We start from the raw sequence: 17,639 nt of genomic DNA, 5'->3' as shown, positions 1-17,639 counted from the left end.
GGAAGGAATAGCCAGTAATTTACATCACATTTTGATGTAGTTCTTATTTATTTACTAGCTGTTGGTGTGGCGCGAAGCGCCACACCAACACCTAGTTGCTTGGGGAGCTTCGCGCGCCCCCCAAGCCCCCCGCGTGCGTAAGTCGTTACGCGCCATATTAGTTACGCGCCATTGTAGTTATGTCCCACCTGTGAAAATAGATAGATATATATATATATATATATATATATATGTCTTTAACTACGTAAAACTTGCGAATATACAATATCCTTCGCTGTCCCATTGTCTGTGCATATAAATAGATTGTCAGGTTTACCGACACTTGAACATGCAACATATAATTGTCCATGGGAAAACAATCCGTATTCAGATCTATACCGCATTTTTGTAATGATTGCCCTTGGGCTAGGGCATCGTAGCATCGATGAGTTTAATAAAAATTTCTTTTTGAAACGCCTTCTTATATACTTATAATGACGTTATACACAAAGCCTTTGACGTCATATACAAATCACCGACCATAACGATTGCCTCTTTGTTGATAGTTGCGTATCAGTAGGCATAAATTCGGTTGCTGTTTTGAACAGAAGCACTAAATTTTTATTTATGTGGAAATATGTTGCAACTGGGAAACGATAGTCCTTTCAACGTCGTTTTTTTAATCATCGGTATCACTTTCAAGTTGTTTGGTTTGTTTTACCTTGACTTGTCTTTCTTCACTATGAAATACATATCGCCGAACCTTTGTTTTTTTTTTTTACTAAAATATGGTAGGCATTGATGACCTTATCCAAATCAAAATCCCAAACCCAATCATCATCGCTATTATTTTCAGTTTTGATACGTTTTGACTCTCGCTGTCCAGGTTGTTTCAGGTTGCTCTTGTGATTCCTCGGCACGCTTTGTTTTGGTGATTTCTCTTTGAGACTCAAGCCTGTTTTTACGCTGTTGATGGGATTCCTCGGCATGCTTTCTTTTCATGCTTTCTCTATTAGCCGCAAACCAGTTTTCACGCTGTTGCTGTGATTCCTCGGCACGCTTTCTTTTCTTACTTTCTCTATTAGCCGCCAGCCTTTCGGCATTAGCTCTTTGAGCAGCTTCCTCGGCTGTTTCTTCTACCATTGCAGGTTATTCTATCATTTTAAAATTTATATTAAAAATTTCTCTTTTATGTTGTGTTTCCTCGGCACGCTTTCTTTTCATACTTTCTCTATTAGCCGCAAGCCTGTTTTCACACTGTTGTTGTGACTCTTCGGCGCGCTTTCTTTTCTTACTTTCTCTATTAGCCGCAAGCCTTTTGGCATTAGCTCTTTGAGAAGCTTCCTCGGCTGTTTCATCTGCCAATGTAGGTTCTTCTGTCATTTTAAGATCTATATTAAAAATTTCTCTTTTAAAGGCCTTCTTATATACGTATAATGACGTCATATACAAAACCTTTGACGTCATAACAAACATGACGTCAGTCGACAAACAACTTCATGACGGCATAATGCTCAATCCTTATAATGACGTCAGTCGACAAACATGACGTCAGTCGACACACAAACATTACATCAGTCGCCACACAAACAACTTATTTTTATATTTTTAGATATGTATATTTTTTTCTGGTGTTTTGCTGAAGACGGCCTTTGGACATAGGGCTGAAATATCCACTGAATTGAATTCCGCTGTCTGAAAAAAATTTCTTTGGTATCTCTAAAGTTTTTTTTGGTTAAAAACCTAATAACTATGCCTCTGTGGTTGACATGATCCCCTGATAAACGACCAATATTTTAGTGAGTTACCATAAAAAGAATTTCTAATAAGCCGTCGTAAACTTAAAAGTGAAAGCATGGCAAATCTAATGAGTTATTTTCAAGTAATTACCATAAAACAGGATTCATAAGAGAAATAAATCCTTGCCTTTATGGGGTTTTGAGTTTAAAATTCTTGACCCAAAGTGGTGCGCTTACCAAAAGAACATTGTGAAATATATGCATGCTTAAAATCATCAAAAATACATGCAAAAGAAGATTTGATGAATCTCTGTTAGGAGCAAACTAATGCCAGGGCAGAAAAACAGAGAAATTAGAAAAAAGTTACCCGTACTGGTAACTTGTTGTTTATTAATATAAAATTTTATCATATTAAAAACTAATTTTTAAAAACTGTTGAGCTATTTTGCTCATGGACTAACCTCTCGAATCTAGTTCATAGCCTTAAAATTTGACATTTTCTTAAGAACCAGTTTAATTACTGTATGTTCTTGTACACCTAAGTAATTGTGAGTAATATGGCCGAGAGTGAAGTTTTTTAATGTATATCAATTCCTGGGAACGGTAAATTAATCGTTTCAAAATCGAACTCGTCCACACTATTATATATTTTAAAAATAAATTCATCAGAAATTTTAATATTCTAATCTGAAAAGTACTCTTCTTGACATATCTAGTGACTGGGTTCCAAAATCGATTCGATTGGGTAAATAGTTCTTTCATATCCTGATATACTCAACATAGTTTAAATCCAAATAATCTTTAAAATATCTCATCCAAACATGTTCTATTTGGATTAAAAACAAGTCAGTTGTAAATGGACTGGCATTACCATCCATAGGAACCCCTATAATTTGTTTGTAAAAAAAAAACAGTAAATATTATAATGTATTAAACAGAACTAAATCCAGTAAATCAAATATCTTGTCCATACTTCAACATCTTATACTAATATTACTATTGAAGAAGTTTATTCTTCTCTACTTTTTATTACAAGTGTCAATTTCTAAAGGACTTAAGGTTATATAAGAGAAAAGATCGTTTGATAACAGTTTTTAATGTTCAAAGGTGGAATTGAGTGATAAGTTTTTTTTCGATGAAATTATTAGCTACTTAGTCAATTTAAAAATATTTAACAACTAAATATTTAGCTTTTTAGTTTCCAAGACATGAATACCTCTTGATGACGCATTCATTGCTAAAGAGAAACCATAAGAATTAATGAAATTAAAATAAAAATTCACTGGAATGCTTCATTTACTACGTTTTATTCATTTGAGGTTTGATAAAATCATGAGCATTTGTGTATAGCTACATATTAGCCATCATGGAGGAGGGATGGAGGATCTTGGCGTTGGTGATGTGAGTCTATCAGAAGCATTAGAGGGTGCACATTTATGCCTATACTTCCAAGCTTTCCTAACTTTTCCCTGAGTTACCGGGTGAATCGTAAGGCATCAAATCTGTCTATAGCTTAAACTTAGCCCCTTTTTGGCCCGAATCAGAATTGAAGCTTTACTATTTATTTTTTTTATTGTGAGGCCTATGGTGATCACTGCTTAATTGAAACTCTTCACATTGGATATAAGTTGTTTTTACCTCGAGTAATAGCTTGGATTCTTACCGAATGTTTTCTTTTTAGTCCATTACAGCTGACTGGCTGTGCTTTTTATACAAAGTCAAGACAGTTCTTGTTTTTTCAACTGTTTTTTTTTTTTAGGTGCCACTCCTTGGATTTTTTTTTTCAAGTCATTTTTGCAGTGACTGGCTTTTTATTTGAGAATTAGCTTGATTCTTTTTCGCTGGGACATACATACTTTTTGCGCGTAATCAGGGTTTAGCATTTTTCGCCCAATCGGTTGGCCACAAGTTAACTTGTTTTTGTACGAAATCTACAGAAAAACCATAATATGCTTTTTCTGTGTGAATAAGTGTAATTTTTACTTTGTTTATTTTTGTGCCAAAAAAAAGCTTTCTACTAAAAGGGAATATATCGAAACTGAAAATAAACAGAAATTTGTACGTATTTTAGGGGGGTTGCCCCCTCTTCAACACATCGCTTTTCATGCTGAAATTTTTCGCTTTTTTATAGAAGCTTCTCATTGCACTAATTGAGGGACCCTTGTCTTTCAGAAGTTGTTCTTAAATAACCAGGACACAATTCAAACTAGCAAAAAAGTGAGGAAAGAAATCGGAAGAAAATATTTGTCGAAGAAAATAAGAAATTGTTGGGTTAACTGTAAAAATATCAAAATTTTGAGGGTGGCATATTGTGTTGAAGCAGTACAGCCCCTCTTTTTTCTTATCTAAAATGCTGGAACATCGTTGGAACCTTTTTTTTCAAATTAAAATTTACTCTACATGTTTTTAGGCAATTTTTCTGATTAAAAAAAAATAATTTACAGAATCTTTTATACCTTTAGTTGTTTATGTATGACTCTCTTTGTTGCTGTTTTTTTTTTGTCTTTTTTTTTTAAATTTTCTTTTCTCTTTGCAGAGCTGACTGAGTTAGACCTTAGTTACAACCATGTGACTGACGCATCTTTGGAGTCAGCATTTAAGTCCTGTTCTTTAAAGAAACCTTTTTTAAGATACTGCGATCAGGTTTGTAATTCTCTCTCTTTGCGTAGATACATAATGCATACATATTGATTACATATACTCTCAAAACCTCCAGTAATTCATTGTTTTGCTTAACATTTATCTAGACCACTCAAATCCTTAGCATAATGTAAGTCTAGGAGAGTTCATCTTTTCCATTTAGTTCCCTACTTCTCTACAGCTTTTGCTCTATTCTTTAGGATAAAGTCCATCAAAATTATCAATATAAATGGGGATAGAACGCATCGCTGCTCAGCTCCAGTTCAATTCAAAACTAGCCACTAACCCAGTGCCCTACATTAGCCTTTGCAATTTTATTTTTGGACATATCACTTGTCAGTTTTACACTTATCACTTTAATGTTTATATTTGGTACACCATACAGGGATAGAACCTTCTTTAAAGATCTTTTGCTGGCTGAATCAAACGTTTGCTAATATTATAAAAAAAACTGAGGACTAAAGAGGTTTCATAACACAGACAGTTCTCAGTCATTAATATAATACGGACATTTGGCTGACCTATCCTATCCTCTTCCTAAAGCGACGCTGTTTTTCTCTTAAAGCATTATCACGTGATTTTCAGTCCCAATAGTATCATTTTTTTAAGCAATTTACTTTCGATAGATCTTTACCTTGCGATTCATCTTTCCTATACAGGGGTTTAGTTGAAGTTTTCTAAAATTGCTATGTACCTTCCTGTTTTCAAAAAATACTTTTACTATGTTCAGTAATTTATATGTAGCTTCGCAACTACCATATTCAAAAGACTCATTTACCAGATTAACTTTGCATGAGGTTTTATTATTTTTATTCTTTAAGTAATATCTTTAATCCTTCTTCACAAAATAATTCTCCTTTCACTTCCATTGTGTCAAAAACTTTTGCAAGATATGCTGTTCTGACAAATAGCAAAAAATTGCAAAAGGCATAAAAAAAAGAACTTGATCACTATATACTTCAATGTATAGAATTTATTTGTCAGATTTTATAATGATAAATGATGATAAAATATCATCTTTTGAACTGTTTATTGTTTTCTGTTGGTCTTTTGCTCTCAGGTATAAAATAAATTCCAAACCTTTGAAATAGAAATATGGATGCAGTTTCGTTCAAATTATATGGGTATATGAGTTATGTTGAAATTGTATTAGTTATGTACATAGTAAATGTGTTTTGTTTAAAGTACATAGTGAATAAATACCCTAAATTTTACTGTGTAAAGAACAATTAACTTTTTTTAATCTATTCTCACATGTACTTTTCATTTTTCTGCAATTTAATTTGGACCGGTTTTAGATGTAAATTCATTGATGATGTTTGAATTTTTCGAATTTTCTTCTAATTCTAGATTACCGACTGTGGCCTTGTGAACCTTGCAGCTCAACCAGAATCATTCAAGCGATCTATAGAAGAATTGAATTTGAGTGGCTGCTACAAAGTTACTGACTGGGGTTTGTCTAAACTCCTTCCGGAATTAAAAAGACTACGCGTCCTCAACTTAAAGGTACTTTTTAGTTGGTTGTTCTCATTTTTCAGGATTTTTTTCAATAGATTGTATATTCAACATTGCTGCATTATTTTATAGATAGCCTTTACTTATTTAAATATTCTGTTTATTTACTTTTTATAACCTTTATTTAGTTAAAGAGAACACAGGCAGAGTACCAAATAGAGAAAAAGACTTGAAAAGGGGAATAACAAAAAAGACATCATAGTATTTGTCAAACCGTTGATGAAGATCACATATTAAACTCTGAACAACTGTTACATGCATAACACTTTAAACATCACTGTATAAGAAGGGTTTGCCACAGATGAAACTGACTTTATGCAACTGTTATACAGTTTAGAAAGGATTATTTGTTGAAACTTTTCTTTATTTTATTTCGAACAATTGAGGCTTAAGACAGACAATGCTTTCTTTCAAGATGGGAAATAAGAAGCAAACAGGTTTTTTTAAATCATTGTCTAATGAAAGGACCAAGACAAAGAAGTTGTTGTACTGGCTTTATGAAAGAATCACCCCATATGGACCAACGAAGTGGGACCCGAATTGTTCCATTTTAAAGGAAGAAGCTCAGATTTTTCACAGTTAAACTCACTACCCAATTTAAAAAATTTCATTCTCGACTAAAATTTTAGTTTTTCATTGTACATTAATATTTTCTGTAAATTTCAACTTCATTCATTATGAAATTCCTAAATATAAATAATATAAACGCGATATCATATGTTTTACAGTAAAAAACGTAGAAAAGCTTTATCAATATTCCCTATTTGAATAATAAAAAAGTAGTAGCAATTATAGACAAATAGAACCTACTTTTAAAATACTTTCCCCACCAGAGAAGTTTTTCAAATTTAAGTAAAAAGTTACTATTAGTATATAATATTCATTATTCCAATATTGGCTGTAATAGTTTTATGAGTGTCTAAACGCATTCTTTGTGTTAGTTCCATAGAAATTAAACAACTGTATACGTATTAACATACTGAAAAAAGGAACTTTATCGTTAATGAAAAAGATCTGTATGTGAAGTGAGGCAATCGTAGCACTTAGTGGGTGCCAAAATTGAAAATGCAGAACGAGTGTTAAAAAGTCTGTAGAAAATGAGCGGAAAACAAACACCATCATGGAGCTCTAAAAGTTTTAACTTTCCCGATTAATTTAGCAATAGACAAACACTGCCAGTAAATCGCACATGACTTTGTGAAAAATACTACTACAACTACTTAGGAATAAAAACCTAATATGTTAGCTAATAGAAATTGAAAAGGAATATAGATCACGTTGTCTCTAATTTCAATCTTGTTTCGAATGTTACAGTGGATTCTGAGCAAACATTCCGCAATCACGTCAGCATCTCATCTAAATTAGTTATTTGCCTAAAATTAAGACAAATCTCCCGCAGTATTACTATTAGACATGGTGGTAAAGGGTTGATAAGATTCTCTATCACGGCAGTCTGGAGGATATACAGATGAAAGTAAACTATTTTTTCAGCTTATACTTCATGAGTTAAGTGGTAGTATTGGTCTTGATATGTATGCTGCTGAACTTGTTCATGCTACGGAGTGATGGAGGATGCCTCTCCCGATAGCTAAAGTAAAGAGAAGTACCCTTCTGAACTGTTGAAGTCATGATCCCAGCTAAAGGGCAGCTAAAAGACGTTCAAAATTATGGTATCCCATTTAGTTTGATTGTGATGAGGCAAGATCTGGTCTGCTTTTTACGCTTTTTAGAAAGACAAAAAGGAATTTACCGAGTGTGTCAAGTGACCATAAACCTAGGGAAGATCAGTGTGCCTCAGCTGAATTAAAATGGAATAGTTGTGGGCATCAAATCATGGCTAATTGTAGAAAAAGCCAAGACAGATAGTTCAATTGAGTGAGAAGGAAACCTGGCATTAACCCCCCCCCCCCTTATTAGGATGTATAAATATGATGTTAGTTCATTTGTCAATGGATTTGTCTATCTATTATACGTCCATGTGTCATTGCTAGGACAGTAGAACCAAGGTAGATAGTCATAGAGCTAAGATAGTGATAGAACCTATAGTTTTCTTAGTGTTTGGTTAATTTGGCACGGGTAAACGGTGGGAGTAAGTGTGCCTCTCTTATTGTACCAATATCTGTTTCTTATCTTTTAGCAAGTCACCCCTGCCTAGAGTCCCAGGCAGGTTGACCAAGAGTTTAAAATAGACATAGAACCATTAGATTTCCTGAAATGAGACGTAAACAAGGGACGCCAGCCTATGGTCATAGGCAGGTTGAACCAAGAATTTAGGATTCAACCTAACCCATTGGTTTGGTAGTGGATCTTAGGTTGACTCGGGCGAGAGTGTTTTGACTGGGGAACTTCTTGAAACGGGCAGTGAACGGGAATAAAAGCAAGACATTAGCAGTATTTGATTTCGTAGTCCAATCAAAAATTGTTTTTGCCTCTGCATGATTTTGGACTTACGCACCATATTGTTGCGTTGACTCCATATTGGTATAGACTTAGTTATGTTAGGGTTGAACTTGAAAAGGTATTTTAACTGGGCCTATTCGTCTTATTAGAGGGCTCAGGAAACGTTCTGTTAGACATTAGCGTTCTATTAACGTTCTGTTAAACGTTCTATTAGACATTAACGTTTTATAGAGATTAGCAGCATTCGATATCGTAGTCCAATCAAAAATTGTTTTTGACTCCTTGATTTTGGAGTTGCGCACCATATAGTTGCGTTGCCTTCATAATGGTATAGTCCTAGTTATGTTAGGGTTGAACTTAAAAAAGTATTTTCACTGGGCCTATTCGTCTCATTAGAAGAGTCAGGAAAGGTTTTATTTTAAGTCCTACTATGTTTAGCATTCTTACGACCACTGTGACAAGGACAATTAATGGATAATTTATTGTGATATTTTTGATTTTAGTTAGATTTGCTCTACAGATGATGTCCTGCTTATCAGTTCAAGTCCTTCTACTTTACAGGCAAACTTTGATTCTTTGATTTAATTTATTCATTTACTCTTTGATTTGATTTTTTGGTTCTTCGATTCTTTGCTATAAGCTCTTTGGACTTAATGTTAATGCTATTATGACTGAATTTCCTGCTTATATTGCCCGAGGTAAAGCTATGTCTTCTTTATCTGTTATTTTAGGTATTAAATTTATTAACCCCGCCTTGTTTATGGCCCAGATTATCATAATACAGGTATTCTTACTGTTGACATGCCATATTAGGTTTTTGTACCAGGTATGCCATATTGGCTGCATTTAAGTATAGTTATAGTACGTATGTACTTGCTAAACTTCATAGTGCTCTAGCTCTGCCTCACGCACTGTATATTTCATCACTTTTGGATTTGCTTTCTAAAACTGAGTAGTTAAAGGTTCGATCGGGGTTTTGTCGTTTACTCAAGTGTGTATCAGATTCCCGCTACATTACATGAATATTTTTATTTGAAATGATATTGCGTTCCTTACTTTTTATATGTAGTCGATTTGATAGATCGCAACGCGTTTGAGAGAAGCTTAAATCGTTTACTTCATTTTCTCTCATTTAACATTATTTACCTCGCTGTTTGGATTAATTTTGTATTAACAAACAAACGCAAAGTAAAAACAATATGGAAAATCTTTTCAACAAACACAAAGTTATAGGGGAAAACTTTGTGTTTGTTTGTTATGGAAAGGCAGTGTGGTCTTCGTCGCTAATTTTATATTATCTATTATTTTTTAGAAGTTGATTTTTCTTTAAATTTTTTTGTCTTTACTCTTCTTATTTTTTGTATAACCTGGCAAAAATAAACTTATCTTATTGTCTAGATCATTGAATAGCTAAGTATGTAAGCTATACATTAGTACGTCTATTGTTTCAATTATTGCAAGTTTGTTCTTCAATCTAAGAGACAATTGACTTGTCTGCAAGTAGATCTTCGAGCGATTAATCGAGAGATTTGTTAAATTTTTCAACTTGGCGTTTCATACCTTATTATTTATCAATAAAATACTTATTTTTCTCTATTTCTGACAATGTTACTTTTATTATTTAGTTCTTGTCATATTATGTAAGACTATCAAATTCGATTAGTAGCAGAAATTCCAAAATATAAATTCATGTTTAATGCATAGTTAATGTCATTAAAGCATTTATACGAATTTTGGGTATTACCTTGAGGGTATTCATCCAGTATTCAAGCCAATCGTGTAAAAAGCAAATTATTTGTCACCAACATTTTTGTTTTAAAACAAAAAACTAGTTATGCTTCAATGTCTATAAGTGAATAGTTTAGTCAATTTACTGAATTAGTTTCCACTTCTTTTTGCTTTATTTCACGGTTCAATGCAATATTGTCAAGGAAAACTTTGCATAGTGTTTTTACCTTAATATTCTTCTAATAACCAAAACAAACCTCATCCTTGTTTTAGATATGAATAGTCCTGAGATGGAGCTAGGGAGCAAATTATGTTTTTATTTTGCAGTCCTTTATACTTCAATGAGAAACAACCTACCCGGGTTTGGAGTTAAATTTAGCATATAATGGTAAAATGTCAAAAACATTACGATGAGAACAGCTTTATCTCCTGGTTCCTTCTTAGGGCTGTTCATTCCTTAAAGCTGTGGTTTCCTGCGACTTGATTTTGATTGTTATACAACTATTAATTTAAGCGAATAAGTTTTTCTGAGGGAAGTGAATAGGGAAGCTGAGACTTAAGGAATAAGACTTTCAGGGATAAATATCAGCATATGTATATAAAAACTGACAATGCACAATCATTGGTATGTTTTCAGTAAATTGCAAATTATAGTCATGTTTTCAGAAGGCATAGGGATCTAGTAGTAATAGTAGTAGCAGTAATAGTAGCAGTAGTAGTAATAGAAGCAGTGTAAACAAAAGCAGTAGCATTACGATTCAAATATTATCTTTTGGTGAAGTAGGAATCCCGCACAAAATACCCTCTTGGTTTCAACTTACATCAAAACTGTTCCTAAGATATTGCTTATATGTCCATTTGACAACCTGTATATAGACGGTGTGTTCTGATCCAATTCATCTTCCCCTGAAAATTTCCCCTTCATACCCTTAGGAATAGTTTTTACAATCGCCACAGCAGTAGTATTAGTGCCAGTAGTAATTGTATTGGTATTAACAGTAGTAGAAGTTGTGCTCGTAGCAGCAGTAGTATTAACATATTGCCTTTTAGTCAGTTGAAAATACCCTTCATGAAGTACTGGAAGTTTCTGCTTAATACAATTAGCCATTGCTATGACGTTGCTGATATGTATTCTTGTCAATATTTTCCAATGAATGCTCTTAGTTGCAATAGAAGTAGTAGTTCGATTAATAATAGTATCAGAACTACTAAATATAGGAGTGGTAGTAGTATTGCTAGTAGTGTGAGAGTTTGAGAGTTTCAACTTAATACAGAAATCGATTCGTAAGATATAATCTTTTGCAATCTCAATGCACATAATGCATTTTAATTTAGTTCAAATTTGCTCTTAATATTCTCTAAAATTTTCACCTCCATAGACTTAGGCTTAGTAGTACTAGTAACACAGTAGTTATTGTGGCTGTAGGAAAAGTAGTAGCAGTAGTATTGTATTATTATTAGTTGTAATTACAGTAGTAGCAGTAGTATCAACTGGAGTGGTAGCATGAATCTGTTGCCTTTCGGTCAGTTGAATACGCTCTTCATGATGCCCCGAAATTTTCACTTTGATACAGTAAGCCCTTCCAAAAATATTGCTGATGTGCCGTGTGGACTCCATTTAACATATTTTTGACTTGAATACTCAATGGCTTATAAGTTGTTGCAATGGAAGCATTAGCTTGAGTAGTTTACTAGTAGTATTTGCAGTAGTATCAGCGAAAGTAGCAGTGTTAGTAGTGAGCATGCACATGTTACCTTTTTGTTAATTGATTTTACCCTAAAAGTAATCTCTATAGTGTCATCTCAAAGTTAAGACTCAAATCTTTCCATGAGATACGATTTTTTAAAAACATGCATGTACATAGTGTGTTTTGATTTTGTTCAAATTCCACCTCAATATTCTGTCAAATTTTCCCCTTAAATATGGATAGCCTTAATTATACTAGTGTCATGGCAGTAATGGTAGTAGTAGGAACAGTAGTTGCAGCAGTAGTAGCAGATACACGTTGCATTTTGGTCAGTTGAACATCCCACCCATGATGCCTCAGAAGTTTCCTATGGATACGGTAAGCCGTTCCAAAAAGATTCAATATGTATCCTCAAAGCATGTTTTGATTTAGTTAAAACTTTGCCCTTCATTTTCTGCCTTAAATTGTCTCCTAGCATTTTCTCATAGTCTTAATTATACAGTATCATAGTAGGAGTGGTAATAGTAGGAACGGCTGTGGCAGTACTACTACTACTAATAAGAACTCATCACAGCATCAGTCCGCCTAAGGCCAATACAGCTACGCACGCTCCTCTTTCTCCCTAATCTACGCAAAGCCTCCCTCTTTACACGCTCACAGGGATTTCCTATTTCTCTTAAATCTTTCTTTACGACAGCCTCCTACCAAAACTCTGGATGACCTGCTTTCCGTTTAGCCCAAGACGATTCACCGAAAAGGACGATCTTCGTCAATTTGTAATAGTGTTTATTAGTAGTAAGAGTAACTGCAAGGGCAGTAGTAGTAGGTGCACGTTGCCTTTTGGTCAGTTGAATATCCCACTCATGATGCCCCAAAATTTCCCCTTGATACAGTAGGATGTTCCAAAAATACTGCTGATACGTCCATATCAGCAATCGTTATCCAAATAGTATGTTTTGATTCAATTCAACTTTCCCCTCAACATTCCCTGGAATTTTTATTTCGATATCTACAGCCTTTGTAGTTCTTTTTTTAGAAGCAGTAGTTTCAGTGAGCAGCAGTAGTAGTAGTAGCAGTAAATTTACCAGTAGTAGTGGTAGTTGTAATAGCGTGTAAACGTTGCCTTTTTGGTCAATTGATCATCGTGCTTATTATCTCCTGTAAGTTCCAAATAAGTATACTTAGGCATTCTTGAGTTACGCCCTTCTGACAACCCACATGCGCATAGCGTGTATTAATGTTGCCAAAATTTTCCTCGATATTCCCTGAAAGTCACTTGAATGACTTTTGTCTCTTTGGACAGACAAATTCTTTTACAATTATTTGTAACCCACACAATTTATTGTAACCCACTATACAAGTTTTACAGAGTGGAGTATGAAAGAGAAACAAATAAGAAAATACAACAAACAACGAACGGAAAATCACTCAATTAAAAAACCGGATGAGATCATGGTGCGTACCAAGACGGAATGACGGATCTTTCTAAAAGCCAACAAACAAGTATGGGTTTAATAAGAGAGTTATACTTTACTTATTTGCGCCGTTTATCCGTGCCATTTAACCAAAAACTTGGAAAACTATAGATTCTATGAGTATCTTAGTTCTATCACTATCTACCATAGTTCTTCTGCCCTAGGAATGACACATGGACGGATAATAGGTAGACATATCTATTAACAAATAAACTAATATCATTATTATACAATCCTAATAAATGGGTTAATGCCAAGTTCACCATTCACTCAATTGGACTATCTGTCTTGGCTTTTTCTACAATTGGCCATGGTTTTATGCCAACAAATACTTGATTTTAATTCAATGAGGTGCGAACAATTGAACAAAAAGAATTAAAAGGCCATACTAGAGTATCAGATTCAGTCTCCGAGGTTTTCTGATGGCAAACGAATTTATTACACCTTCTGTTTTCGGCAGTTCGTTCCTGTATAATTGCATAAACAACAGCACCTCTAACTTTTCCTATGACGTTGTGCATATGAGTGCAGAATACGTTTTGTTGACCTTGAGTAAAAATTCTGTCTGCCTCGCATGTTGAAACTGGAAGCGTCGCAAGGATTGTGAGCAATGCAAAGATATTCGAGAAAATCTACTCCTGACATGACTTATCTTCCTGGGACATAATCTTATCTTCCATAATCTTCCTGGGACATGACCTACAACCCTTTCCCCCATGCTCTGGGGTTTTCTATCAACCACGAAGACCTTGTTATTTGATCTTTGCACTATTTTGAATGTAATGACTATGTCAAAATTTGTATTTGATGCGTTTAAGAAAAGAGGACCTGGGGGCACTAGGTAGCCACCGATCACTTTTAACTCTTATTTAGGGCTTTGGAACTTCTTATTTCCAATAGAGCTAGTTCCCTCATCTCTTCCATAAAAACCTTATACGTTAACATTGGGCAACTAGTATAATTTATAGCCCCTACCTCTGATGGCTTTGGGGTTAGAGAAAGTTGTCATACCCAAAGACTTCATTCCCAAAAGCCCAAAAACCTTTCAACCATGTTGAACAAAATGGCGATCTTATTTTTTTTTCGATATGTTTAGGGAAATTGTGGTCATGAGGGGAGGCTAATTGCCCTCACATCACTTTGACTGAGGCTTTAGAGGAGGCTCATCCCTTTTCTACGCTGTGCCTTGGTCAGAAGAAAAGAATACATTGTTCTTTACTTAGGCAGTGCAATTGCGCAGCTATAATTTTTGCCAATATTGAATTACTAATGGGTATTGTCAATTAACAATTGACTCGTCTTCAAAAGCATTGTAAAATGGAAAAACAAAGTTTTGAACATTAATTGTCAAATAAAAAGAGTACATATGCTATAAAATTAATAATGAATACTTGATATTCCTGTTGTTAATTTTTTTACATATTATTTTAGAATTAAATTTTTTACATTTTCCACGAAAAAAAAGAGATACAAAAACGATGAAAATGAATATGAACGCCTAAAGAAATAATGTTTTTTTCGGTGAAAGCATTGAGAAGCATTTAAAATTAATATAGATTTTGTTTACTTGCCCTAGAATTTTTGTCTCTTTTTTTAAATCATGAGCTTTATTTTCTCTCCTTCTTTCCAGGGTTGTCGTGGAGTGACTAGCAAAACGTTCGAAACTGTGAAGACACATTGTCCAAAGCTTCGGTACTTAAGTGCCGATACTTATATGTCAGATAAGTCCAATTTATTGGATACTCTGCCGCTACTGAAATTCATTCAGTAACTTTCATTCGATTATTAAAGTGATGATTCTTACGATTCCTATGGTAATTCCTCGGTTTACGATTCCTAAGATTACTGCAATATTATTACTCTGACGATGAAGATTACTTCAATATTTTTTCTCGTGACTTTTTGTTGTCCAATAGCACAGCCCCGCAAGCTATGCTTTTGCTCTAGTGTCAGTATGATATTTAATTGTTTTGATAATAAAAGTTGTTCTACTACTACTAATCAATAACCTGTATTATTTTTACTATATTCATTGTAACTTTAGCAGTGAAGGTAGTTTTTAGTTTAACGGTCTTTCAAACTCAGACTGTCTTATTTGATTTTTATTCAACAATAAGTTGTGGCTGATCGTTTTATATAACTATCTTCTAAGTTAATGTATGTTGTCCTTTTTTGTTTAAATCATTAAAAATTAAGTTCTAAATACGAGTAAATTACTGGAATTATCAAAACTTGCTCCAATTTCCTGAAAATTAAAATAGAATTTAGATGCCTTAAGATTAGATGCCTTAAATATTTTATCTTTTCGGTTTCTCCTATAAGAATCTGAATTATTATCTGCTATATTTATGACTGACAAAATCTTTAAGTTTTAATAATATACGCCCAATAGAAAATCCGGATAGACATAGTATATTTTGGTATAGTTTCACACCACAACTTACCCTGAAAAAGAAAAAGAAAACTTTCTCGGTTAATAAGATATTGTATTATGCAGGAAGCTTTTTGGTGTTGAAAGCAAAATCGAAACCCATTTCGTGCAATCTGAAAAAAATTTATTTAATAGCAGCTTTGCAGACAAATCTTTTCCTTTGGCTTGTGGTGCCTGAAAAACATTTATTGCAGCACCCCTCCTGACTCGAATATAAAATAAAAAGCCAAATTAAAGACAAAAATTGGATCAAAGTGGGTAATCCCCCATCAGTTCAAGTCACGGGGCAAATTCCCAGGTTGTCCCTCCTCCCCCACCCTTTGGATGGCTTTGCTTATAGATTATTCAAGATTAGGAATCGCTGGAATATTATCAGTGTGTATCAAATATACATCAGTTGTCAAGTGTAAGACAACCATAAATACATAAATGAATACCAAAATAAATAAATAAATTCCTATAAATAACCGACTCAATCGCAAAACTTGCAGAAAAGAGAAGAGTACAGCTGATCCTCCTCATGCCTTCTATATAACTGGACATAATTTGCACTTTACTGAAAAAAATTTCTATTTCAAACCATGTTTTTTATTTCTCATAATATCGAAAAATAAAAAAATAGACTCCATCATAACCGACATTTCTTAAAAAACAGATGAATGTGGATCATCAGTTAACTAATATACCAATCCCTAAATAAGGCACGGAGAAAGTCAAATCTACTCCTGTTAGTTTCTGCTCGGTTAGAGTTTGAATCCATTTTTACTGTAGTTCTTCGTCGTTTCGGGTCCCATTTATCTGTTTATAATGATTTATGGTAGTATTTAGCTTGAAAAATTATTTGACTATTTCTGCTTATCTTCGGCTGAATTTAGTACTTTAATTTCCTCTGAAAAAATTTGTGTAATGGACTTCACAGTTAACAGTTTTTGGTAATGGAATCTTTTTCCTTATTCAAATAATAATTTAAATCTTTTCGGTTTCTCCTATAAGAATCTGAATTTTTATCTGCTATATTTATGACTGACAAAATCTTTCAAAAAGTTTTAATAATATACGCCCAATAGAAAATCCGGATAGACATAGTATATTTTGGTGTAGTTTCACACCACAACTTACCCTGAAAAAGAAAAAGAAAACTTTCTCTGTTAATAAGATATTGTATTAATGCTATTTCGAAAACATGGATTTACGTACACCCTTTTTGGTTTAGTCTAATAGAAAGAGCAGACGTATTGATATTAACAGCCCTGAAGGTCTCAACTGAATATCCTCAGGCGCTGTTAAGATATTTCAGACTATTTATTGTTAATAACCATATTCTTAGTACCTTTTGATTTGGTTTTAATGCTACAGAAGCTTTCCCTGAAATTTTTAATTATTTAAGCTATTCTAGTTTTAATATATCCCACTTGGACATCTTGAGAACCTGGATGCGCTTAAACCACTTTGATTTAGTTCAATCGTAGAAGTAATAGTTGTAAAAGTAGTAGCAAAACAAGTAGTAAAAGTATTACCCCTTTAAGATTCAGCTTCATACCCTAAGGCATTGCTGGGATTTTGCTAGTATTCTCCTTTTTATACCTAAATGTGCATAGTGTGTTTAATGTAGAACAGCCACCCCTCGAAGTGCCAGGAAAGCTTCAGCTTAATAGTCTAAATGTCCTTTGGCTATTGCTTGAGGGGAGTGTTGAATAAAATCAAAACGCTATTTCTTGAAGATATTCATAAGAATATATCAAAATTGTCTCAGTAACTGCCTAAGGTATGAAGTCAAAACTTTCCGAGTATGCTAAGAGGGATGTTAAACTTCTGAAGGAATCATATGCATACGCTACAACTACTTCTAGTAGTACTACTAAATTTTTCTAATTCTATTATTGAAGCTAGGGATATTAAGCTGAAACTCTTAGAGAATTTTCAGAGGGACATTAAACTAAATCAAGACGTACTGTGTGCAGGCTGATTATCAAAAAAGGAGTACCAGGAATATAATAGGTTTGCCTTAGGATATTAAATTGGAAACTTCCGGGGGAAGGGAGTG

At 33.7% G+C, this 17,639-nt stretch overlaps 1 protein-coding gene across 2 annotated transcripts in view; it reads left to right on the top strand.

The window, feature by feature from the left end:
* LOC136035711 (F-box/LRR-repeat protein fbxl-1-like) overlaps nucleotides 1–15,158 on the top strand; it is a 100,788-nt gene extending 85,630 nt beyond the window's left edge. The window contains exons 3-4 of one of the 2 annotated variants that reach the window (XM_065717662.1): nucleotides 5,709–5,864; nucleotides 14,795–15,158. In XM_065717662.1, coding sequence (XP_065573734.1) covers nucleotides 5,709–5,864; nucleotides 14,795–14,935 — 297 coding nt within the window. In that variant the 3' untranslated portion in view covers nucleotides 14,936–15,158. The remainder of the gene's footprint in view (nucleotides 1–5,708; nucleotides 5,865–14,794) is intronic. The other variant, XM_065717659.1, reaches the window with a different exon arrangement.
* The last annotated feature ends 2,481 nt before the right edge of the window (nucleotides 15,159–17,639 follow it).

The sequence above is a fragment of the Artemia franciscana genome, chromosome 14, assembly GCF_032884065.1.
Source record: "Artemia franciscana chromosome 14, ASM3288406v1, whole genome shotgun sequence".
Lineage (NCBI taxonomy): Eukaryota > Metazoa > Arthropoda > Branchiopoda > Anostraca > Artemiidae > Artemia > Artemia franciscana.
Note: the sequence above shows the minus strand (reverse complement) of the source record. Positions and strands in the feature narration are given on the sequence as shown.